This window comes from Myodes glareolus, chromosome 4, assembly GCF_982192425.1.
Source record: "Myodes glareolus chromosome 4, mMyoGla1.1, whole genome shotgun sequence".
NCBI lineage: Eukaryota > Metazoa > Chordata > Mammalia > Rodentia > Cricetidae > Myodes > Myodes glareolus.
In genome coordinates, this window is record NC_142029.1 from 37801242 (window position 1) to 37827731 (window position 26490).

At 41.3% G+C, this 26490-nt stretch overlaps 1 protein-coding gene across 1 annotated transcript in view; it reads left to right on the forward strand.

Annotated features, from left to right (window-relative positions):
* Positions 1–26490, forward strand: part of Cd109 (CD109 molecule) — a 119892-nt gene that overhangs the window by 69905 nt on the left and 23497 nt on the right. The window contains exons 18-26 of the mRNA XM_048435719.3: positions 2874–3015; positions 3678–3795; positions 7395–7508; positions 11196–11414; positions 12336–12480; positions 13618–13794; positions 21775–21856; positions 23932–24160; positions 24731–24896. Of these exons, the coding sequence (XP_048291676.3) occupies positions 2874–3015; positions 3678–3795; positions 7395–7508; positions 11196–11414; positions 12336–12480; positions 13618–13794; positions 21775–21856; positions 23932–24160; positions 24731–24896 (1392 nt within the window). The remainder of the gene's footprint in view (positions 1–2873; positions 3016–3677; positions 3796–7394; positions 7509–11195; positions 11415–12335; positions 12481–13617; positions 13795–21774; positions 21857–23931; positions 24161–24730; positions 24897–26490) is intronic.

Sequence of the window (26490 nt, forward strand, 5' to 3'; positions counted from 1 at the left end):
TGGCTTCCCTTCTTTGGAGACTTGCATGCTCCCCTCTCTTAATATGAAAACTAGTTTTCTGGGAGGAGGCATTCAGATCAGTTCCAGCGAGGACCTCTGAGCCCCGTGTCTGAGGTGCATGATATCTCAGAAATGGGACTTACCTTCCACATCTGGGGTTGGCGGGCAACCAAGGGGAATAGTAATGGTCTAAAATGTTTCTGGGATAACCCTGAACAACAACTCAAAAGAAGGCTTTACATGCTTGATGCTGGGGCCCTTTAGGTAGATGGTCTTTGGCTCTTGGAGGAAGCATTGTCAGCCCTGATGGGAACATTTCATTACACAGCAGCCTCTGAGTCTAGGGAGGAGGGGTTGTGATATAGATGTCTTATTTAGGGCAGAGCACCCCACAGTCTCTTATTCTCTGCACCTTGACCAGTTGTGGGTCTCTGTGTTAATCACCACCTACTGCAAATAGAAGCACCTTTGATGAGAGTTGAGAGATATATTAATGTATGGGTATAATAATAAGTCATTGGAAGTCAGTTTAATATTATTTCCATTTAGCAGAATAATGGTAGTTGGTTCTCCCTTAGGACCTGACACAGTTTCTTAATCTGACAGTGCTATCAGGCATGGGTTTCATCATTTAGGAGTGGGATCTAAATCCAATCAGAAAATGGGCGGTTCTACCCATGATGTTTGTTTTACTACTTTTGCTTGTCTTGCCAGGCCAGTCGTTAGTGTAGCTTGCAGGGCTCATAGGTAGGCATGATTGATGGTTACCTTTCTCCTCTGGTAGTGTGAGTAGTACCCTCTAGCACTATGAAAAACTAGGCAGAATGGATGAAGATCCCAGGTGAGTACCAGCTTGGTATCTCCATGTTTTATGGCTCAAGTTTGTGGTGTTTTTAACAATAGAGTCTTACCACCAGTCAACTTCTGGAGGGTAACTAAGTATATCGGCAGTGGCTTGTAATATTTGGGGGTATATGGGGCGATTCAGTGGCCAACAATCTCCAAAAGAAGTAACCCATTCTGGGAACTGGACTTTTTATGTCTTAGGGTAGGTTGTCCAGCAGGAACATTGCCACTCTGTTACAGGGTAACCCATTTTAATTCCCATTTTAAGTTATGTATGAGTGTATGTATTTAAGAGTGCTGGTGTTCTTAGAAGCTGGAGATGTTGGATCCTGAGTTCCAAATGGTTGTGAATTGCTTTACGTGGGTGCTGAGAATCAAACTTGGGTCCCCTGCAAGAGCTCCTAATTGCTGAGCTATCGCTTTAGCTCCTTTTATGATTCTAATTCTAATTCTCTTACTATAATTCTCTGTCTCTGTCTCTGTCTCTCTCTCTCTCTCTCCCTCCCTTCTCTCTTCTCTCCCCCCCCCCCCAATTTTAAGGAAGCCTCCAAAGTAATGTGCAGGTTTCCTCTGACTTTTTGAATTGTCTTTAGTGTTAATCTGTCTACATATTCCCTCTTCTCACACCTCACCACATTTAACCTTCCTGTTCCATTATTCCCCTTTAAAACTTTATGCCATTGCTTCTTCTCTCTGGTCCCTTGAAAGTGCTCCCTGTGTCCTCTTACTAATTTCCTGACCTCTGTGGGTGTTCCAAATGAAACATACACTCTGAAGATTCAAAGCTAGCATTCAAAAATTGCGGAAAAACACGCAGGTCATTTCTTACCCTCTCTCATCTCTGCCGGCTTCGGGCTGTCATCCCGGCCCTCTTAACATTGTTTTCCACAGCACCAAACCATCTTTTCACACTGATGCCAGAGCTAACTCAGCAAAGCATGCTTACCCTACATTTTCCTTTATTTTAGACTTTCAGTGATTATTATTTATAAAATGCAGTCCAAAGCCTTTAGTATGATTTACATACTCAAAATCTGAGCCCCGCCATGCCTTCTCTTCTCACCGAGGCCATTTTTACCAGATCACTCCTGCATTCTGGAGGCTGTTTTGTACTTGGCTTAGCTTTTTTCCCTTCGTGTGCTGCCTTTTATCTCAAGACTTAATTAAAGAAAATATAACACAGATAACTTACTGCAGAAGGAATAATTTCTACTGAGATTCTTTTCATCATTCAGATTCCTTGTAAACTTAACTATTTTCTCTTTAATAGACTTTATATATTACTATCCTTTCATGCTTACTGCAACTTTTTATCTTCTCTATAGACTATAAAGAAATTTCATCATAGTCACTTTTATAGCCTTGGTGTCTACCACACTGTGGTGTAATTTTCTTTACATTATATTTAAAATTTAGTTTTTTTTTTTTTTTGTGACGGGGTCTGTCTACAAAGCATTGGCTGTTCTGAAAATTGCTATTTAGAGATTGATCTACCTGTACCTTTTGAGTACTGGCATTAAAGGTGTGCACCACCATGCCCAGCTCATATTTTGAAATAATTTTAGACTTACAGAAAATAAGATAAAGTAGATAGATGACCCAAAGTCTATATATCCGCATGCATTTTTTTTATTGTAAAATTGAACAAATGAACTGACTACAGTGTGTTAGGCTGACCAAGGAGCTTTCAAAGAAGTGTATAAAAGTCAAGTGTGTTTAAAATGGGATGTATTTTAATAATTTAAATTAAATAGGCAACTAAACTTTTAAGTTTTCAGTTATTGATCATTGGAACACAGTAGATTGAAAGGCTATTTTTAGTTTTGGAGTTACTGTCCATATGGTTTCGGTAAATTGTATGCATTGTCTGCTGCTCGGGTTTCTTCTTCAGAAAACAAGAGCGTTAATTAAACAAGGTAAATTCTAGCCCTCATTCTGCTGCGAAGTTGAGGGTTCTGGGAGCCACACTTGCAATACTTTCTCTCCTGTGCCCTTGCCTTCCTCACCGTTGGCAATGTTTCTTGCAGATGATACCGCAGAATATGCTGAGTGGTTTGCGGAGGACAGTGAGCCAACATTGATGGATTTTCAACACGTTTCTTTGGTTGGCAATCCACATATCAGGAAGCATTTTCCAGAAACATGGATTTGGCTAGACTCCAACATGGGGTAAAGACTTGTGAAGTTCTTTGTCTATTTATGTTTTACTTAGTGTATATTTTGGGTAATATTATCCACTTTCTAGTGTGTTTGAAGCATGAGTTATATGTCAATGAGCTAAGTGATTAAGGGGTCTGGGGTTAAGAATGGTACTGGTTGAATCTAACTGTAGTGTTTAGTTGACCCATATACAGCTCCTGTCCATAAAGTATTATGAAGGAGGGTGTGAGGTTTTGTAGGATGAAGGGTCAATTAAAATTCCTTGAAATTTCCTGGTTTTTATTGGAAGAAAACCCATAACAATTGATAAGGTTCAAACAAAAGTAAAGACATAAAGAAACAAAGAAACAAACAAAAAATAACATCCACACAGCTATCGGTAAATTGAGAAAGACATATTGGGATAAGGCTTAAAAATACGTTTAAAAAAGTTTGAAAATATTTAATCAATTACAAAGGTGTAAAGTTTGTAGAACGATTTCACTGGAGCATACAAGGTATGATGCTGTAAGGTATCTCTTGAGAAACTGAAATGCATGATTTTAAACTTAGATATATAAATGATGTAAATATGAAAATTAAAAAAATTTCTAAAACTTGCTAGTTATGTTGACTTATTTGGAATTATGTGAAATCTTGGTTTGTAACTTCTTCATTTGTCCTGACCTCAGATCCAAGTCTTACCAAGACTTTGAAGTTACTGCACCTGATTCCATCACTTCCTGGGTGGCCTCTGCTTTTGTGATCTCAGAAGACTTTGGTCTTGGGCTAACAACTAATCCAGCAGAGGTAGTTACAGAAGGAGCTTCTCTCCAATATAATGAAATGAGGCTCAGAAAATGATTGACTATCCATTGCTTTTTTCCCATAGTTTACTGTGCCTTTACCTTTCTGCTTTCATCTTCATTAACATCTTTGAAAGAATATTATATTATTATCTATAATATTAATTAAAATTATTTATTTTTTTATTTTATGTGCATGGGTGTTTTGCCTGCAAATATGTTAGTGTGAGGGTGTCTAGTCCCCTAGAACTGAAGTATAGATAGTTTTGAGCTGCCATGTGGTTGCTGGGAATTGAACCTGGGTCCTCTGGGAAAGCAGGCAATGCTTAGCTATCTCTCCAGTCCTATGATAATAATGATGATGGTGATGATGATATTGATGTTCTTGATGACGATGATGATGTGTGTGTGTGTGTGTGTCAGAGGACAACTTTGTGAAGTCTGTTTTCTCTATTTATCATTATGTGAATTCTGGAAACGGGAATTGAACCCTAATTGCAAGTACCATTTCCCACTGAACCATCTTGCTGGCTCTGTGTTAAATTTTTGAATTTGAGTTATATTAAATTGGCAGATTTGGTCATAAAGTTAAAAATATTATTAAACATTTCTTTTTTTATATTCTAGGTTTCTATTTCATTCTTTAAGGCAGAAGACTTATAGTACAATGAGACAATGCAGACACTGTTCAAGTTGGTTCTTTTGAGAATGAGGTCTAGCATGTTGTAATAATGCCTACTTATTAACTCTTAACCCAAGAACCTGGTGTGCACAAGCAGTGCACACATCCTCTGCCTTTACTGTAGTCAGTGTTCAACTTCTTATACACAGAAGGAAATACTAGAGTAAATGGAATATTCTGTAAGTGGTGAATATTTTCTGAATAATATACATATACAGAATTATAATTAATTAAGGTAAATTCATCACACTACTAATATCAATAACTTAGCACACCATAAATGTATCTAAAATATTCAAATTCAGATAACACATAAATTTTATAGAAGTTTTTGTATTAAAATTTAAGTGTCAATATTTGTTTATCTTTTTCAACATTGTAAGCCTTAATTCATTTTATCTCTGATTTGCAGACAATTCTTCCTAATTATCCAGCACAAGTAATTACTATCATATTTATTATTTTTCAAAAGTTCAATGTTGAATTAATTTGTATCATATTACCAATTATTTTCCACTATCTTCACTAGGAGAAAGTTCCACATTGTAATAAATTTAAGATAACTCAAACATTAATGTATTATGTATGACTTTGTTGATAGGCAATACTATCAATGAAATGAATTTTCTTATAGGCAGGATTTCCTTATTTGTTGCTGGAAACAATCAGGTATAATTTTTATTATAGCTTACCTTAAAGCTTTCAGTAATAGTAATAGAGTAAAACAGGCCTTTTAGCTAATGTCGTGTTGACTGAGGTTTCTGTCCCGCCTGGTCCCGCAGTCATTCAGTCCCAAAGAAACACACAGAGGTCTACATTAATTATAAACTGCTTGGTCTATTAGCTCAGGCTTCTTATTAACTAATTCTTATAACTTATATTAGCCCATAATTCTTGTCTGTGTTAGCCACGTGGCTTGGTACCTTTTATCAATGAGACAGTTTCATCTTTCTTCTTCTGCGGCTGGGTCATGACTGCAGACTGAGCCTTTCCTCTTCCCAGAATTCTCCTGTTCTCGTCACCCCACTTCTACTTCCTACCTGGTATCCCTGTCTATACTTCATTCCTGGCTACTGGTCAATCAACGTTTTATTAAAATACAAGTGACAAATCTTTACAGAGTACAAGATCATTGTCCCACAGCAATCAAGTGTAACATTTTAAATTCATATATATGGGTGTTTTGTCTGCATCTATGTATGTGCACTGTGTGTGTGTGTGTGTGTGTGTGTGTGTGTATGTGTGTGTGTTGCCCAAGGAAGCTAGAAAATGGTGTTGGAGCCTCTGGAACTAGAGTTACAAGCTGACTTGTGTGTGCTGGGAATCAGATCTGGGTCTTCCAAAAGAGCAGCTGCTGTCCTTCACCTCTGATCTATTTCTCCAGCCCTTATTTGGTTAAAAAGTTTATTATTGACCTCATGTAATAACTTGCAATGGTCAGATCACTTTAAAGATGAGCACAGCTTCTCAAAGTGTCTCCTAGCAGATAGTCCTTCAGGTCTGTGCTCAGGAATACGAGGATCATGGATGCCTGTATCACAATAGCTATTGTTCCTATTATACCCGAAAGCCTCTGTCACAGACATTTTGTGTTGCCGCCGTACCATTCCTAAGTGAAATTTGTAGAAATGAAGGTGCTCTAGATTTGTATATGGAGTTATGATAGAAACTTATGTCGTTTAAATAGATGGTTTCTTTATATGAATGTCTAAGCAAATATTCAATATTTATATAGATGTTTACATGGTACCTTAAATTATGTGATCTGTAGAGTCAAATGCACCAAGCAACAAATCATATTTCTATGTTCCAAATAGCAAACCATATGCTAGTAGTAGATAAGTCAAGAACCATGAGCACCAAGCAACAAATCGTATTTCTATGTTCCAGATAGCAAATCACATGCTAATAGTAGATAAGTCGAGAACCATGAGAACCATGAGGAAAATAAGACAGTAGTTGTTCATTGTTTGGGATGATCCTAAGCATTGTCGGACTTCATTCCACAAAGAGCCATTAGTGCCCTTCAATCCCTGTGACAACCTAAAATGTCCAATCTACAATTGTCCACATAACTTGGCAGGATGTTCAACCTTTTGACATTTGTGGGATGGCCTTGTCATCTACAAAGTTCACAATTGAGAAATATGCAATCAAATTTCAAAAATATCTAAAAAAACCCCTCCATGTTTAATTTTGTATTGGTCCACATTCGTGTTGACTTTGGCTGAATGTGGCCCCCAAGGGCATGGGTTGGACATACCAACTAGATGGGTTTGCTTCAGTTACTGAGGCCCCTGATCTAAAGTAACCAGGTGTAATTTCAGGTAGAGAAGGTGACTTGGCCTCAGGTCCTGCAGGTCTTGGTAACAGTTTAAGAGTTGGGTCAACAAGAGGGAGACACGTATCTGTCTGTGTACACGTGAGAACAGTTAGTAGAGCATTACTGAGCTGGCCACATCGAGATTTCTCCAAGTGAGTCTCAGGGACTGTTGGATGGGAGAGTAACTTTTGAAGCAGCAACTGATTTTGGTATCAGAGAGAAATGGGATCTGGCTCTGGCACCTTCTCTTGTAGGTAGTGTAAGCTTGTGGCAGATTCACAGACTTCCAAACACCACTTTTTTAATAAATAGAAATAAAACACCTTTATAGGGGTATAAGAAGTGCATGAAAAATTTATGAAGGGCTTGGTCTCTACTGGGCCCTTAAAGTAGTACAGTGGTTACTATGCTAAATCACAGTCAAGTCAGTTTTCCACTCTTTATTTGGTGTAAATTGTTAATTGGTATTGGTTGATAGGCAAGTGGATGGATACCTCTAGATGTTATAGGCTGTACAGGTTCTGGAGAGATTGCTCTTGTATATAACGTGAAGCATTTCTGTCTGAATCAATACATGTGCTCATTGTGCTCCTTCTAGCTGCAAGTCTTTCAGCCATTTTTCATCGACTTGAATCTTCCCTACTCTGTTGTCAGAGGTGAAGAATTTGCTTTGGAAGTAACCATATTCAATTATTTGAAAGATACCACTAAGGTAATGTGTTCAAAGTTTTGTTGATTATTTACTCTTTGGGACAAAATAGAGAATTGAGGAATGACTGGTTGCATGCTACTTGAGCATCAGGGTCTCCAAGCATTTTTTTTTAAAACCATCTAAAACTTTTTTTTTTGGCTTATATATGTTTTTTTTATTAATTTTATCCTTATAACTTGGTAATTTACATTTTTTAAGAAAAATTTAATTTATTCTTTGAGAATTTCGCACTTGTATATAAATACATTCACTTCACATTCACTTCAACCTCTCTTATCCTCCTTCTTCTTCTCCCAGTAGGTTTCTGTTCCAACTTCCAAATCTTTTTCTTCTGTTTTTGTATTGTGGCCTACCTGCCTTTAACAAGGGCCGCCCACATGAGCATATGTGTGGAGCTGTTCACCGAAGTATAAATAGCTTTCTGGTGGCTACACCACCGAAGGCAACAACCCTCCCTCCACTTTTACTAGAACTTCCAGTAGCTCCTCAAGAATGGGCTGCACCCTGTGAGTGCCTTTTCCATCCATAACTGAGTGTTGTGGGCCAAGTCTTGTCAGGAACCTCTCTTCATTGCTTTGACCGAGGCTGAGAACAGTATAAACACAGAGTAGGCCTTAGAATCAGAAGGCAGCTGGTTATAACCGTAACTATCATTCCACTAAATGTACCAATGGGCACATCTTGCCTGACATCTTGGTACTAATAGCATCCATGATCCCACATATGGGTAATTGTTTTAGTTAGGGTTTCTATTGCTGTGAAGAGACATCATGGCCATGGCAACACTTGCAAAGGAAGACATTTAATTGGGGTCTGCTTACAGTTTCAGGGGTTTAGTCCATTATCGTTACGGCAGGAAACATGGCAGTGTGCAAGCAGACATGGTGCTGGAGAAGGAGCTGAGAGTTCTACATCTTGAACCACGGGCAGCAGAAGGAGACGGTGGGCCACACTGGGTGTAGCTTGAGAATATGAGTCCTCAAAGCCCATCCCCACAGTGACACACTTCCTTCAACAAGGCCACACCTGCTCCAACAAGGCCACACCTACTCCAACAAGGCCACACCCACTCCATCAAGGACACACCTACTCCAACAAGGCCACACCCACTCCAACAAGGCCATGTCTCTTAGTAGTGTCACTCCCTGTGGGTCCATGAGGGTCATTTTCTTTCAAACCACCATAGTAATGACACTGATAAATTTTCTCCATACCTACATAACATAGTTACCTACATAGCAGCTTTTGGCATTATGAGGGTTAGCCAACAAGGAGGAAACTTCTGGCTCAATTGTAGCATGATTTTCTCTGTAGTGTAATTAAAGTATGTGGCATCTTCAACAGTAGGATCTCACCTCTGGTGGGCAACCAAGACAATGTCAATAACCTGCATTTCTTCTGGGGTCCTTTGGGACCTCCCTGACCAGCAACTCATAGGAAGGAATCACATACCTGACACTCTTCAAAGCATTTTATACTTTGCTGGGAGATTGAAAATATGCATATGTTGTTAGTTATTAATGTCCGAGTATATCATTAGGATGTCTGAACATTCTTTTAGTTAGACTTTAGTAAAGACTAACATTCTTTAGTATAGATCCTCCCATTTGGCCAGGGAACTTCCTTTGGGTCTTAGGGATATGCCCTCTTTTCTCCTTACCTCCCTGCATTTCTTCCTGGTCTTCTATATCTAGAATATGTTTGTACCACTGCAGTTGGTGAGAATTTCTTCTCTCTGAGACAGACTGCAGCTAGGATTCCTTTCCTGGGAAACTTCACCCACTCTCTTATGTTTTGTAGTAAGGAGACCGCTTGTTTCATTCCTGGCTGTTCAGCCCCAAAATAACCACACAGAAACTATATTATTTAAATCACTGCTTGGCCCATTAGCTCTAGCTTCTTATTGGCTAACTCTTATATGAATTTAACCCATTTCTATTAATCTGTGTATTAGCATGTGGCTGTGTCTTACCCACTATGTTCCGAGCATCTATCTCAGACGGCTCCATGGTTTCTCCCTGACTCTGCCCTTCTTTCTCCCAGCATTCAGTCTAGCTTTCCCTGCCTACCTAAATTCTGCCTTGCTATAGGTCCAAAGAAGCTTCTTTATAAATTAATGCTAATCAGAGCACACAGAAGGGGACTCACACATCAATATTTGTTGTCTCCATGGTTATTCAGTGTCTTATGCTCTCAGGGGCTTATGTTGTGAGCCATGCTCCTGTGTCCCCATAGGCAGGCGGTTAGCTGGACAGCGGGGCTTAGGACTTCTCATGGTTTAGTTTTCTGCCCTCGAGTTATTAGACATGTGCTGTTAACTTCATTGTTTGAAATGCCTTACTGTCTTTAAGTATGCACATCTGCATAATAAATCAAAATGTTTACTTATTATATTTAGGTATTGCGGATTGAGTAGGTACAAGTGAACCACTGAACTATTCTCTCAGCCCCAGCTTTTTGTTTTCTAACTGTGCTTTTTCATGTGCTCAGAATGATATATTACAGTGAGCAGATTGAGAAAAGGCCCAATATCTAGTCAGTCGCTCATTAGCAGATAACTTAATAACATGGTTAGAGTTTTCTTATCTAGTCTACAAGAATTATAATCATTATGTGAACAAATTGTTGTGATAAAATGAGAAAATAAATTGGAAAATACTTTGTAAAATGTAAGGCCCATGCTGATTGTGGTGGGTACCACCTGGGAGGCAGAGTCAGGAGGATTGCTGCAGGTTTGAGGTTAGCCTGGCCTACATAATAAATTCCATGTCAGATAGGTTTATAAATTAAGACTCTAAACCTTCCCCCACCTCAGGGAATATAGATGTACACCTTTAATCCCAGCACTTGGAGGCAGTGGAAAAGGCAGTTCAAAGCTAGCCTGATCTACGTAGCAAGTTTCAGGTCAACTAGGACTATACAATAAGACCTTGTCTCAGAAAACAAAACAATAAAAACCTCAAGCCTGGAAGAATAGTATTTAAGGAGAATAGAAAGTTTTGGCATTTTAATAAAAGTTTGCAAATCAGATATGCTTTAGAACTGGCAGTGGTAGTGCATGCCTTTGATCCCAGTACTTGGGAGGCAGAGGCAGGCAGATCTCTGAGTTCAAGGCCAGTTTGGTCTACAGAGCAAGTTCCAGGACAACGAGGGCTACATAGAGAAACCTTGTCTCAAAAAAATTTAAAAAAAAAGAAAGGACAAGAAAAAAAAAAGGATTTAGGATTTATGTGTTAACCATACTTTTCATTGAATAATTTTTGTAGAAACTCTCGGTAGATAGAGCAATATTTCCACCCATTTGTCTCAGCTTCACTAACAGGACCTGTGTCTCCCAAGATGACACAGTTAAAACAAGAGGAGATGAAACTAATATTCAAAATGGCCTTTTTGTGCCGTCCTGCTACTCAAGGGCTTGTGTAACAAGTGAAGTGAGTTGGCGAAGGCCCTGAAAATGAAGCCAAAGAATGCCATTCCCCAGATGTGTCTTGAGATAGAAGGGGAATGCATATAATAAATCCGGTTTTCTCTGATTTCCTTTCTGCTTTTCTCTCTTCGTGGAAAAGACCCTCTTGGTCTCATTTTTCTCCATTTTTGAGTCTTATGCTTGTAACAGCACTTAAAATAGCAATAGAAACACTACAAAGGAATATAAAACTTTTTGGCTTTATTTTTTTTCCCTCCCAGGTTGTAGTGTTCATTGAGGAAAGTGACAGCTTTGATATTTTAATGTCATCAAGTGACATGAATGGCACCATGTACCAGCAGACTGCTCTGGTTCCCAGCAAGGATGGGGTCACCTTTTCTTTCCCTATCAAGCCAACCCAGTTGGGAGAAATTCCCATCACAGTGAAAGCCATCTCGCCTACTGCTTCGGATGCTATCACCCAAAAGGTTTTAGTAAAGGTAAATATTTGGGGTTTAGATGGACACAGTGGAAACATAACATGGAATTGAAAAGCAGATAGGAGATGGTGTTTGTGTCAAATCAGTTGGTAATCCTAAATGTCTTCTCCTTTACTTGGTCTTGGTAATGCCTAGTTATTTTCTCCTCTGTCGATAAAAATATAACACTATAACACACACATGCTGTCAAAATATTGCCATTTTCCTCTTTTTTGCTGTTTTTTCAAGATAGGGTTTCTCTGTAACTTTAGAGCCTGTCCTGGAACTAGCTCTTGTAGATCAGACTGGTCTCGAACTCACAGAGATCCGCCTGTCTCTGTCTCCTGAGTGCTGGGATTAAAGGTGTGCAGCACCAATGCCTGGCTCCATTTTTCCTTTTTAAATTTGAGTAGAAACATGACTATTAGGATGGTCAAGTGTTTTAAAATACCAACTGTATTGGGATGCTGTTGGATCATGGTCAGGTTGATAACGTAGAGTGGGCATTTTGGAATTCCTCAAAGTAGATTTTGTAGACTGTTGTTGTGAGAGGACATTTTGCGTAAAAACGTAGCTCAGCACAGTAGATAGCCGCTCCTCTTTTGGGATGGCATTACCTTGGGTTTGTCTCTGGTTAACTGTGATTTCAGCTAAGGCATTTAGTGCCTCTGTTTGGATAACAGCAGATACATCTACTCGCCAGTATTTGCCACATTCTCTCTTCTTCCCTTGTCATTTCCACGTCCGTGCCAGTTTTAGGAAACGTTTTCTCAATTTAGCTAGAAAGCAAGTGCTTAACACATTTGAAATCAGAATCAAGAAATGATAGGTAGGTATTTCCGTGTATAGCTGCATCCACAGCAGAGATGTTTGTCTTCATATCTGCACACAGCTCTCAGTTAAGGGATAAGCAGATGTGATGCTGTGCTCCTTTCCCCACAGGCTGAAGGTATAGAGAAGTCATATTCACAGTCTGTCTTACTGGATTTGACCGACACCAAAGTGCAAACTACCCAGAAAACTTTGAGTTTCTCGTTTCCTCCCAATACGGTCAACGGCAGCGAAAGAGTTCAGATCACAGCAATTGGTAAGGGTACTGTGCGTCACCACACACTGACTGATTTGCATGTGATAATCTGTTCTTCACCTATTTGCAGATAGATGGTCTTACTTAGACCTCGTGGGAAGAGCTTGTGAAATGTTTTAGTTGGCCTCAGCTGATAGACTTTAGACCAGTGCTTATCAACATGCACATGGGGTCTTGCTTGACAAAAAGTCCTGGTTTTGTATGTCTCGTGTGGGTCAGGGCTTGTGCCCTCTTCTCTCCTTCCTTCTTCCTTCTTCTCTCAATTAAACTTTCTTCCTTTTTCTCAAGATGAAACATGGGATTTTGTGCATGCTAAACAAATCCCTTACTCCTGAACTATTTCACTGGCTCTTTGCTTTAGGAGATAAGGTCTTGATGTGTAGTCCAGGCTGGCCTTGAAATCTAAGTGTAACCCAGACTGGCCTTGAAATCCAGATCCCTGCATCCCAGCTTCTTTGCTGGTAATCTAGACATGCATCCCCATGCCTGGCTGGACTCTCTGAGTTCTGAGGTGATGGTGGTACTTCTGGGGTATGGGTACACTGAGCAGCAAGGCTACAAGCACTGTGGCTAGAGGGACCACTGTCCCATAGTGCAGAACTCCTGAATTCTGTGCTTCTTGGATGCTGTTGAGGATCCTAATCTTATGCAAAATGTTTTAAAACACAAATATCTGGTTTGTTATTTCTAAACCTACTAAATTAGAATTTCTTAGTCTATGGTCAGGACAAGTATGGTTTGAAAACTTCCTACCAATGGGATCTGGTAAGCAAGACATGAGAAACCTTGCTTAGAACAGTTTTCTGGGCAAGATTCTTTGCAGTAGGAACATCACTTCTAGTTTTCTTAATCTAAAATGCTTTTAAATTAAGCACAGCTTTTCCCAATGCACCTGCATCTCCTTCAGAAGAACTCAGTGTCAACTCCTGCCATTTTGGTATAAAGGAACACTTAATTTTGACCCTATTGTTATTTAGGCAGAAGTGTCCTGACATCATGATCGTAAGTTCTACACCATTGCTCTTGCTTTGGTTGTGTCTTCTCTGCCCCACTTGCTTTGATGATACTGCTTGTCTTGTGCCAGCAGGAAAGGGTGAGTGAGCGTTACCCATTGAACCGAATGTTTTGTGCTTTCAGGAGATATTCTGGGTCCTTCTATCAACGGTTTGGCCTCACTGATACGGATGCCTTACGGTTGTGGTGAACAGAACATGATAAATTTTGCTCCAAATATTTACGTTTTGGATTATCTGACTAAACAGAAACAGCTGACAGATAATTTAAAGAAAAAAGCCCTTTCATTTATGAGAGAAGGTAAGCATTAGATGTATACTTCTATTTGTTAAAGAAAAGTTTGTGGTCAGGGTCTCCCTGGGCCGGGTTTCAGAATAGATTGGGGTTGTATCTGTGTATTGATGGGATTAGATGGTATTGACGAGCTGAAGGTCAGATCACGGAAGGTTCTACTTGACTTCCTGAAGGCAGCTGTTCTTTAACTACTGCTAATGTAAACTCTTTAAAAACCTGCAATGAATGAATGCTCATTTGTGGTCATTTGTTCACTAGTTTTTCTTGATACGGTCTTATGTAGTTCAGGTTAGCTTCAGGGTAGAACTTCGTGTATGGAGTGGACGCTGAAAATGGCCACCTCTGAAAATGGCGGATGTGACTCTCTGCCCTGTGGGAACGGCTCAGCTGTGGGGACCACCTGCTCAGAGCGAAGTTAACATGCGTCGAGTGCTGCCTGTGTAAGGCAGTGTTATTTTCTTTTATTAATTTTGTTGATTCTTTGTGGGTTTCACATCATGCATCCTGATCTTATCCTTCTTCCAGTCCCTTCATATCTACCCGTTGCCCTTGCAACCTCCCCTTCAAAAAAAAAAAAAACTCAAAAGAAAAACACCCCCCCCCAAACAAACAACAACAACAACAAATGACCAAACTGATATATAAAGAAAAAGAAGTCTCATCTTGTAAGCTGGTGTGTGTCCTAGTGAGTCACACAGTGCACCCTTTAGTCCATATATCTTTACTTGCAAGTGTTCCTTGCGATGAATAGTTAGTCTGGTTCAAGCCCTCTGATTTCTCTTGTATTCTTGATACTGGGCTCTCACTGGGACGCCTCTCCTAATCCTGTTGTTGCCTTGTGTCATGGAGGTCCTGCAGCTTTGGATCAGCAGATCTGGCTCCTCCACATGCTCCAGCAGTTCATAGATGAGATGGATGTTGGGCTGGGCCAACTCATAGCCCTGGTTCTGGGCTTGGATGGTAGCTTGGTTGGTCAGCCTGCCACCTTTCCCTCATCAATGTCAACAGAGTGAGGTCTTTTGCATTGCACTGGCCAGCATACCCACTGCAGCAGGCAGTAAGGAGTGGGCCAGTTCTTCTGCTCTCAGGCCCTCAGTGCCTGCTCACCTGCCTCTCGACTAATGGGGTCATCTTTACTGTGTTGTCTGGGAAAGGTGCAGGGCCTGTTCTCCTGAGTGCTGCAGCTGGTGAGGGGCAGGGCCAGCTCTCCCACCCCCATGACCTCAGGGCCAGCTCTCCCACCCCCCATGACCTCAGGGCCAGCTCTCCCACCCCCCATGACCTCAGGGCCAGCTCTCCCACCCACCTTTAGGTGGTGTGCTTTAGGTGCTCTCTACCTAGTAGCTCAAGGAAGCTGAGAAGCAGGAAAGATAAATAGCTTGCCTAGGACCATATGGCGAGCTAACCTGGGATTTGGACCCAACATTTGTGTTTAGTCCTTGCTCTCAGCATCCATGGCTACATTCAGCTAGAGAAGTTGAAGAGTGGTGAGCCATTTCTAATAATAATAAAAACGCAAATTTTGAGTTCATGCAATACTATAGAAGTCAACTTCAAGTAACAGTCTCAGGTTGTTTTTGACAGCCCTGTTTATATGATATACACTGTACAGGAAATCATGAAGATGGGTAGGAAAAATTATTGGGACGTGCTTACTCAGCACAATCTGGGAAAGCAAAATTCAATTTTTTTGTGTATGTGTGTGCATGCATTTTTCCTTCCTTCCTTCCTTCCTTCCTTCCTTTTTTTCTTTCTTTCAAGATGAACAGGTTAAGTACAAAGAGAAACCTACCACTAGCTATTTTGCCCATGTTTCCACAAATTGCGAAGCTCAAGTAATGAGAATATTTTGATATGAACCTTTCTTTTAGCTTCTCTCATTATACAGAAAACTGTTTATCCCCAACTAAACTCTGAGTAGTACTAGAGAGGGCGGCTAATTCTATTGAAAAGCCTTATGTTTCTTTCATCCTCACAACAACACAGGTGGTAGGTGCATTACTATTTCCATATCATAGATAAGGAAACTGAGTCACAGGGAAGGGAAAGAAGCCGTGGAAACCCCAAGAGATGGGCTGCAGAGTCCATGCATCCACAGGATGTCTACAGACTTCCTGGATATTTATAGAGAAGCAATGGGATAGAAAGACGAGGACCCAGAATTGGAGCAAGACACTTGAGTACACAACATGTAGACTGTCTCAGTGGGGGCTATGATAAAGCAGTAGGGGTGAAACATGGGATACTGTTGGGCAGAGGAACTGTAAAGGTTAGAACCTGCAGAGTCAGACTGTACCAATGCGAGCTGTGTCAATCCAGGCAGGACAGGGTGGGAGCCAAGGGTCACACAAGAAGGCAGTGTGTGGGAAGAAAAGGCAAGGGGCACCAGAGTTTGGGATCTAGCTGAATGCAGCCCTGTGTTCTCATGTGAGGAGGAGATAGGGTCTATTTTTCCTTCCATTAGAAACACACACGATGGTGACATTTAGGTTGCCTGTCCAGCCCAGGAGCTGATAAGGGCCTCCCAAGGAAATTCTGTGATTTAGCATTTGCTACTTTTTATATAGAGATATTGATTCAAAAATGCTATTCTTTTAGCTGGGAGGTGGTGGCATACATCTTTAATCCCATCACTTTGGAGGCAGAAGCAGGTAGACCTCTGTGAGCTCAAGGCCCACCTGGTCTACAGAGCAAGTTCAGTCAGAGCTACCCAGAGAAACCCTGTCTCAAAAAACCAAACCAAACCAAACCAAACCAAACCAAAATGAAAAAAAAAAAACTCAAAGACTATTCCTTTTCAGGTATGTTTATAGATCATTTATATTTTAAATATATACACATAGGAATATACATAGGAATTAGATTTAAGAAGTGGTATCAAGTCTTGTCTGTGGTAAACTGTGACATGTTGATCTTTACACCTTGACTTAATAGTCATAGTAAGGAGATAAGTAAAAACTGTAGGGGACTATTAAAACGTAACTCTGTACTTTTAGAAAACAAGATTTCAATTTGTACTGAGATTTAATAGTTTTTTTCTTGTTTCAACTAGAAAGTGAATGCAGATTAGATTGGCATTTTATAATTTGATATGAATTCATTGTTATATTTTAATAATAAGCAAAGTAACTCATAAAATGCCAAAATTCCATATTTATGTTTGATTTATGAACTAGTTTTTGCTGATCAAATGTCTGAACTCTTAAACTTTTAATTAATTTTTATTATACACATATGGGTGTTTTGTATGCATGTATGTCTGTGCACCACATGTGTGCCTGGTGCTTGCAGAGGCCAGGAGATGTCAGATCCCCTAGGGTTGGGATTACAGATAGTAGTAACCTATCAAATGGGGAGTCAAACCTGGTTCCTCTGCAAGGACAGCAAGTGCTCTTAACTGTAAGACCATTGCTCCAGCCCTTTAAATTCTAATTTAAAGAACTATTCACCCCTTGGAGATTACTTGGCTTGTCCCTGTGACACTTTTCTCAGGGTTAGGACAGCTCAGGCCCCAGTTCTTGCTCTTTTCCAAAGACAACACTGGCCCTGCACTTCAATTCTGGCTGGGTTGTTGTCAAACCAGCTTTTCAAAGCTAGCTAGGGATATAGCGCTTTGCATTAATTATTGTTATTTTGCTTAGTATTAGTGAGGCCCTGGGTTTGACCCCCATCCTGCAAACACAAGGTTCCAAGTAGCCCCTCTGGGATTCTCCCCTGATGCTTCCTGGCTGCTAGAAGTACTTATCAACCAAAGGGAGAGAAAGCTTAGGTCCCCGAGTGCCAGCTAGTCCTCCAGTGCACAGCATTTGACTTTATGAGTGTCACGGGAGGAAAGGAATGTAGTGGTTAAGACACTAGTTATGGGCTCTATCTTGGGTCTGTTTCCTCAGCCTCTCAGAGTCTCAGTTTCCCACCTATAAGATGAAATAATAAAAGTAATTACATAGTATTGAGAGACCAAGAATTAGACCCACTGTTAAGCAGACAGATAGGGAGAGGGGCCAAGGCTGGGTAATAAAGGTGATAGATTTCCAAGATGGCTTCTACTTCGCCTTCCTGACCTGCGAGAAAAGCCTAGCAGCTTAAAACAAAGGCCTTGTAGGCTTTTGTCTCCCACCAGCAGAGCCTGTCGTACCACACCTCTGGGCCAATCAGTCATGCTATTTGTCTTTAAATGATCAGCCCTAAATGAGGAGAGGAGGTTTTAAAACTGCAGCCCTCAGGGAGAGACTGGAGTTTCCATTTTCCCAGCCCCTCCTTGCAGAGGGTCTTTTGTCTGTGTGCCTGCTGCATGTGTGTGTTTCCTCGCCCCAAGAAAATCCTCCTTCAGCTTTTGATTCTATCTGAGATCTCGCTGCTGTTTCCGGTTGTGCTTCAAGATTTTCCCTGCCTCTTAGCTGCCAGAGAAAAAGATCTCTATCAAGGCCCCTAGACTGTATCATTTTGGGTTCTTTCCTCAGCTTTCTCCTTAAGATTGTATCATCTCTATTGCTCTGGTTTAGATTCTCCCCTTAACATTATTTAAAACTACCCCAGTCATCATCTGTATTAATACTCCAGTGGTGAGTCCTGTGTCTAACTCACCCCATCCTCACTGTATGACCACGTGGGCCCCTCAGTGAGTGCTGAATGTGGATGAACCTTCACCACCAACTGCTTGGACTTTTAAGTTCAACTTTCTAGTATGGGGGCCAGGACTAGGAGAGTTCTGCAGTCCTTCACCGCAGGGATTACCTGTAGACACTAACCATTCTAGTCTTGGCACATCCTTACCAGCCAGGAACCGGTGGGACCAGTGTTTCTGGCTTGCCCCGCAGACTCCATCTGAACCAGAGGGGGAAATATTTCCTGACATCATTCCTGACATCATTGTGACATGAGCATCTCACTTCGCAGACTCGCTTTTAAGTCTCGTAAATAGGTTTTTATCTTTTAAGGCATTAATGTAGTGTTGTGTGAATTATGGTCATTTAAATGTCCCTTGGGAACAGCACATTGTTTAAGTCCTGGTGGCCTAGGGGTCCTGTGACCAACAGCTGCATCTCTGTGTGCAATGCATCTTGCTGTCAAGGAAAGAAAGAACTGTCAAACAAAACTGTTTCTGACAAGGGCTAGAAACTTCGAACTTGTTTGCTAGTTGAAGGGTTAAACTGTTTATTTCCCTCAGAAACTTAATTTTTGCATTGCATCTTATTTATTTTTATTTTGTGTATGTGGGTGTCTAGGTGTGTGTGTGTAGAGTTCAGAGAATGACTTTTGGGAATGGGTTCTCATCTTCTGGATGTGGGTATTGGGAATCAAACTCATGTCCTCAGGATTGGCAGCAAGTGCCTCTATCTGTTGAATCTGCTCAAGGATCCTTGTCTTCAGATATTTAAATTAAAAGCTCTTGCTGTTTGTTTTTCATGTGAGACTCAGACTGAGTCTAGTTGAAAACACATGTTTTCCTTGATTATAACATTCTCTGCCTTCCTCTCGAACTGAGCCCTCAGCCTGGGAAAGTGCTATACTGCTGAGCTACACTCCAGCCCTGGGATGTTCTTTTTTATTTGTTTCTGCAAACAGTACTTTCATCTTTAACCTGATAAGTTGTAGCTACTTTACATCCATAATTAGTCCAAAGAAAACTCATGACCCAGGAAAATTTGCATCTTATCCAGCCCATTGTAAACAGTAGTTTATAGGTTGTTATCCCAATTTGTATATTTTAATTTTAAGAAATGTCTGATAATTCTGATTATATTGTTATTTTCCAAACCAAAGAGCTATGTGTAAAACAGTGAATTTGAAAGTGATACTCTTATTTCTTGGTAAACTTTTGGAGAAAACCAAGCTTCTAACTTGCTCATTTATTGTGATGAAAAATCTCCAACTTTGGTATCTACAGTGGTATGCAGATTGTTATATTAACAATAAACACCAGAGTGGTGCAGGAGAATTGTCTGTATTCTGTCAATCATGTTTTAAATAAACGCTGATTGGCCAGGCAGGAGTTGTAGGTGGGAAAACCAGACAGGAAGTGGAAATGATGCAAGAAGAGCAGGAAAATTCTGGGGAGGAGGAAGTTGATTCCTCCCACTCCTGCCCAGATCACTGAAGCAGCAGGATGTGAGCTGCCCCACTGGAAAAGGTACAGAGCCACATGGCTAACATAGATCAGAAAAATGGGTTAATCAAGATGTGAGAGTTAGCCAGTAAGAAGCCTGACCTAATGGGCCAATCAGCATTATAACGTATAGAAATTCCTGTGTGATTGATTAACGCTGGGACTAAACAGCTGGGGGGCCAGACAGGACAGAAAAACCCCCAACAAACAGGCCCCCTCATGTTACACCAGAGCTATATCATCAGTATCTTTTTCTGCTAATAGAGTAGAAATTAGGTTTGATATAGGCAGTTGTTTTGGAGGACAAGCAGTCAAGGGTTCTCTAAGCGTGCATGGCTGGCTTAAAATGACAAAAGGAGTCTCAAAAGAGACCCAAAGAGTTGAGAGTCAAACCAGCTCTTCTCCCAGGCACTTCTTCCTCTGTGTTTCCATGGCAACAGAGCTGGAGGTCGGGGACCTGCTTATTAACCCACTCTGCCACTGAAGATGCTGCAGCTCCTATTTTCCTTGGGACTGGATGCCCTTGGTGGGGAACAAGGCTAATTTTTGACAATGATAGGAAATGTTGGAGGGTGGCCACCTGTGTTAGACTCATCCAAGTTAATACTTGTAAAGGTCTTCTCACAGTTCTTTATCCCTAGTGAGCACAAAATGAAGATTTGCTATTTAACTATATAACAGTAGTATTTCAGGTATAAACATGAAGATTATAAACTGAAGTTTTCTTCTTAAAATTAAGAAAAAGTGTCTTTAACTTTAAATGTGTATATAGTCCTTTTGTTTTCAGCTTCAAATATCACTGAAATATACTGTTCTGTCTTATACCTTAATCCAGATGCTCAGATTAGGATTTGTAGTGGACAACCGAGGGAGACAAGCTTGGGTCTTCATGGGAGAGGCAGACACGGGAGAGGTAGATACAGGAGAGGCAGGTGGGAGAGCAGGCGGGAGAGGCAGTGGGCAAGTCACATGAGTTCTAACCGTGGACTTCGAAGTCTTTGCAATCAAGAACCAACCTCCCTTTATTTGAAATCATTTATTTGGAAGTATCAAGCCTCTGCTTTCATTAAAGCAGATACACAAGTCTTAACTACTTCCCAGTTTGCTTTATTTCAGTGTGTATAGTTGTGTATGTACATTGTATATATGGGTGCATGCGTGCATGTTCACATGTGGAGTCCAGAGGCTGACAGCAGGTGTCCTCAATCATTTCTCCACTTTTTTTCTTGAGACTGGTTCTCTCACTGAACCTGAAGTTCATTGACTGACCAGCAAATTCCAGGTACTCCCTGTCTGCTCCCCAGTTCTGGGGTTGCAGGTGCATGACTCTGTGCCCAACTTTTGGGGTAGGTGACTGGGATCTGAACTCAGGTCTTCATGCTTGCCTGATGAACATTCTATGGCTGAGTAGTCTCCACAAGCAATCCTCATTTACTTATACAGTAATACTTCATTGCAACCACTGTGTGTGAGTGCACGCACATGTGTGTGCGTGTGTGTGCATATGTGTATGTATAAATATGAAGTGTGGAATTGGCGTGGAAGCAGACAGTAGGTTTCATCATTTCCCTCAGGGGTTCATGACCAAGTCATTTAAGAGACTCTGCCTTAGATTGTTATTTTTTCTCTCTCTCACCAGCCTAAGGGACAGTTTGGCTCTAAGCTTTATTTCTGTCACTGTAGAGAGCAGACAGGTTAGATAGTCAAGCAGAGAAAGCCTTTTGTGGAATACTAGAAGTGGATAAAGCTCGACCTCGACTTTGCTTGCTTTCAGGTGACTAGAAGGGTGTTTGATATTATTCCTCATTCCCCCCTGCCGTTGGCCCTAGAAAGAAACCATAGCATATGGATTGATTATACATGGATTTTTGTGTCTTCAGGTTATCAAAGGGAACTTCTCTATCAGAGGGAAGATGGCTCCTTCAGTGCTTTTGGGGATAGCGACCCTTCTGGGAGTACTTGGTAAGTGACTTTTTTTTTTAATTAAACAAATCTGTATCATGGAACATGTGTATACTAGGTCACAGTGGCAGTGGACATTCCTGTCAGTGTGGACGCTGTAGCTGCTTGTTACAGAACCTGCCTTTAAAAGAGGTTTCTTAAAAAAAAACAAAACAGAAAACCCCCCAAAAAATGATTCTAAAGCATTTGCAAGTCAAGTGCGTTCTATTCAGAAAAACAAAACAAAACAAAAACCTCACAACTCACTCCTTCCTTCCTTCCTTCCTTCCTTCCTTCCTTCCTTCCTTCCTTCCTTCCTTCCTTCCTTTCGAGGGAAAAGCAGAGAAAAAAATCCTTTAAGATGATGGTACAGATAACAAGAAGAAACCGCTGTGTGACGTTGGCCTTGCCATATTCAATATATTAGTACAAGGCTTTGTTAAAACAGTCGTGGTTTTGTTTTTAAGATCATATTTCTTGAAAAGGAAACAATGATGGGATTAAATAATGAGTAGCTCAAGTTTCCTCCTGCATGGAGTGCTTGTGGTTGGTTTGGGGCGTTCACCTGACTCGTTGTTCAGTCCATGGTGGTTGACTTCAGGGCTGAGGAGGTCTCCTCGGTCCGCCTACAGTGGGAGAGACCTGGATGCTACTGCGCATGTCCACCACGCTAAGCTGTGACGGGACAGATTGCTTTGGGTTTTCCCTTGTCTTGGAGTCAGGGTGTCAGTCTGTACACAGGTCTCTTTACTGTGCCACTTGGTGGTGTTCGCACGTTACTATGCTCTTCTTGCTGGGCTGTGATTCCAGCCCTTTGGATGTGTGGGTTGAGGACTGAGGCCAGCAGGGGCTACAGACTGAGAGCTCGTCTCACCTCTGTCCCCTTCCCCACAAATACAGTGTTTTGTGTCATGATTCTGTACAGTGTCACCTAGTACAATAAATACTAGACATTTTTGTCATGAGGGGTCTCTATTGTATAATCTCCCTTTCTGCCTTCCGCTGTAAAAAAACCTACCTACCAACCTTCTCCTCATACGTACCTCCTCTCATATGTGTGTGTGTGTGTGTGTGTATGTGTACATATCTATATCTGTATATCTCCTTTTCCCTTTCACACTTCTTGCTTCTACTCTATTCTTTTGTAATTTCTTTTCTTCCTCTCTTTAGACATCATTTCTAGGTTGGTGGAGATGGTACTTAGTACCGTTCCTATCATGCAAACATGACAACTGAGTTTGGATTCTAGAACTCATGTAAAAAGCCGGGGATGGGTGACATGTGCCTGTTACCCCAGGTTTGGGGTGGAAGGGATTAGGATTGGTGTGTGTGGAGATGGCTCCTTGGCCACCCAGTTTGGCACAACTGGTAAACTTCACGTTCAGTGAGATACCCTGTCTCAAAAAATAAAGGTAAGAGTGAACGAGGGAAGACTTTTAGTGTTGACTTTGGGCTGCTAACACAGGCACACACAGGCACACCTCCCTACTCACACAGGTGCCAGCATACACACACACACACACACACACACACACACACCCTTCCTAGGTGTTGGTGGCAGATGGTAGTCATACACATGTGGGTCAGGCCGATTTGACCCTTAGGTTACCATCCTATAGTACTAACCCCCCCCCCTCCCATTACTCTCACTTAAAGTGTGGAGTCTGCTTGTGAACTCCACATGTTTTATCTACAGCTTTGGGCTACACGTGCGTGAGGGTTTTTGTGGTGCTTGCCTAGTGCAGTCAGAAGTGTATTGTTGGGCAATTAAACGATCATGAAAGGCTGGATTCTCAACCTGTAAAATGCTGGGACAAAGTTATTTCTAAATAACAATTAGGTGATTCCTAAATTTGTTTCCAAATGGGATATTCTGTGAATTGATCTGAAATTTCTGAGCCGTGTTCAGATTAAAGCCACGTCCATCGGCTAGGACAGGTTGTTCAGGTTGTCTCTTTGCTTTTTTTTTTTGGTTTTTCCTTTGAGATGCTACGTCTGGTGAATTTTCTGGAGGGGTGGTGTTTCTATTTTGCGTGCTCAGTGTGAGAGGTCAGGACTTAAATGTATTTTCTGTGTTTTCCCCTCCTTTCTCCAAGGCTGTCCGCATTTGTTTTAAAATGTTTCACGGAAGCTGATTCCTACATAGATATTGATCAGAATGTGTTACAGAGAACATATAATTGGCTCAAAGTGCATCAGAAATCCAATGGTGAATTTTGGGAGCCAGGGAGAGTGATCCACAGTGAACTTCAAGGAGGCAACAAAAGCCCTGTAACACTTACAGCCTATATTGTGACTTCTCTCCTGGGCTACAGAAGATACCAGGTATGCAATCTTCTGCAAATCCCAGAAGTGTGGATATTCTTGGGTCAAATATGTGTCTTGGAATGGAAAATACTTTGTAATTTTACATTGCATTTGAAATCTGCATTCGCATAGCCCTGTGCTTTGCATTTGGGGCCACATTCTAAAATCTGGAGAAAAATAATAACCAAAGCTCTGACTACTTTTCTAGCTCAGTATGAGGCCAGTGGAAGGCAAACTTTTCTCTGAGTTTAGCGATTCAATTCCTAGTAATAACTGTGAGAAAAATTTTTCTGAAGCTATATTTTCTTCTGCTATTTGGGCTTATAGTACTCAGCAGGATAAAAAGTTTGCAGAAGTTCTTTAAAAATCCCCTTTAAAGAATAGTGTCTACTTAATTATAGCAAATGAACAGAACTGTTATTCAGAATATATGGCAGTTGCTTAAATGTCAATGGGCATTGTTGATTCCTATTGCCTACACCGAGGTCAGATGCTTACCAGGCCTGGAATCATGATTTGAGTGGATGTTTCAATGTACTTTTTATTTACCTATGAGGAGTAGTAATATATGTGTATTATTTTCCCAAGCCTGCTGTCGATGTACAAGCCTCTATCAAGTTTTTGGAGTATGAATTGGACAGAGGAATTTCAGACAATTTCACTTTAGCCCTTGTCACCTATGCCTTGTCTTCAGTGGGGAGTCCTAAAGCGGAAGATGCTTTGTACCTGCTGACTCAGCGAGCCGAAAAGGAAGGTAATGCCTGGGACGGAGGCTGAGAAGAATGTCAGGCTTCGTGGAATAGATGCGAGAAAAGTGTGTGCTAACGATGACATTGATAACATCTGTGTCTTTAGAATGAGATGAAAAAAACACAAGGCAAGGCAATACCAGGATGGGGTCTGTGTGTTTTATTGCGTCTCGCCTCTCCAGGATTTGTTTATAGAACTTTGGACATTGGACTTGGACATTTTTTTTTATCAGTCTGTCTATCAATTTTGTATGGGTGTTTTGTCTGCACATATGTCTGCGCACTGTGTGCTTGCAGTACCCACAGGATCCAGAAGAGGGCAGTGTATTCCCCGGAACTGGAGTTAAGCTGATTGCTAGTTGGGAGAAACCAGGCATCTTCCTTTTTTTTTTTTTTAAATTAATTTTTTTCATTTATTTTGCATACCAACCACAGTTTCCTCTCCCTCCTCTCTTCCTGTTCCCTCCCCCACCTCGTGTCTAAAGCCCCTCCCACCCATTCACTCCTCCTTCATTCACAAAGGGGCAGGTCTCCCATGGGAGTCAACAAAGCAAGGTATATCAAGTTGAGGCAGGACCAGGTTCCTCTCCCTGCATCAAGGCGGGGTGAGGCATCCCAGCATGGGAAATAGTTTCCAAAAAAATCCAGCTCATGCACCAGGGATAGATCCTGGTCCCACTGCCTGGGTTTCCACAAACCTACACAACTGTCACCCCCTTGTGGAGGGCCTAGGTAGGTCCTTTGTAGGCTCCCTAGCTGTTGGTCCAGTGTCTGTGAGCTCCCATTAGCCCAGATCAGCTGTCTCTGCGGGTTCCTCCAGCACGATCTTGACCCTCTTTGTTCATACCTTCCTCCCTCTCTTTAGGTGAATTCCTGGAGCTCAGCCCAGTGCTTGGCTGTAGATGGCTCCATCTGCATCCATCAGTTGCTGGAGGAAGGCTCTCTGGTGACAGGGTAGTTGCCAATTTGATTACAGGAGGAGGCCAGTTCAGATACCCTCTCCACAATTGCTGGAAGTCTTAGCTGGGGACATCTTTGTGGATTCCTGGGAGTTTCCCTAGCACCAGGTGTCTCCCTAACCCCCAAATGGCCCTCTCTATGAAGATATTCTCATTACTCTCCCTTTCCATCCCACCAACAATTCAATCAGCCCGATTCCTCATGTTCCTGTATCCCCCATTCTATCCCCTCCACAAAGCCCTGCCCCCAGTTTACCCAGGAGATCTCATATATTTCCTCTTCCCAGGGAAATCCATTCATCTCTTTTAGGGTCCTTCTTGTTACCTGACTTCTCTGGGGTTGTGGATGATAGCCTGGTTATCCTTTGCTTTACATCTAATATCTATACCATGTTTGTCTTTCTGGGTTTGGGTAACTTAACTCAGGATGTTTTTTTTCTAGTTCCATCCATTTGTCTGCAAATTTCATGTCATTGATTCTCACTCCTGAGTAATGCTCCATTGTGTAAATGCACCACATTTTTTTTTAACCTATTCTTTGGTTGAGGGGCATCTAGGTTGTTTCCAGGTTCTGTCTATCATGAATATTGCTGCTATGAACATAGTTGAGCAAGTGTCCTTGTGTTATGATTGAGCATCC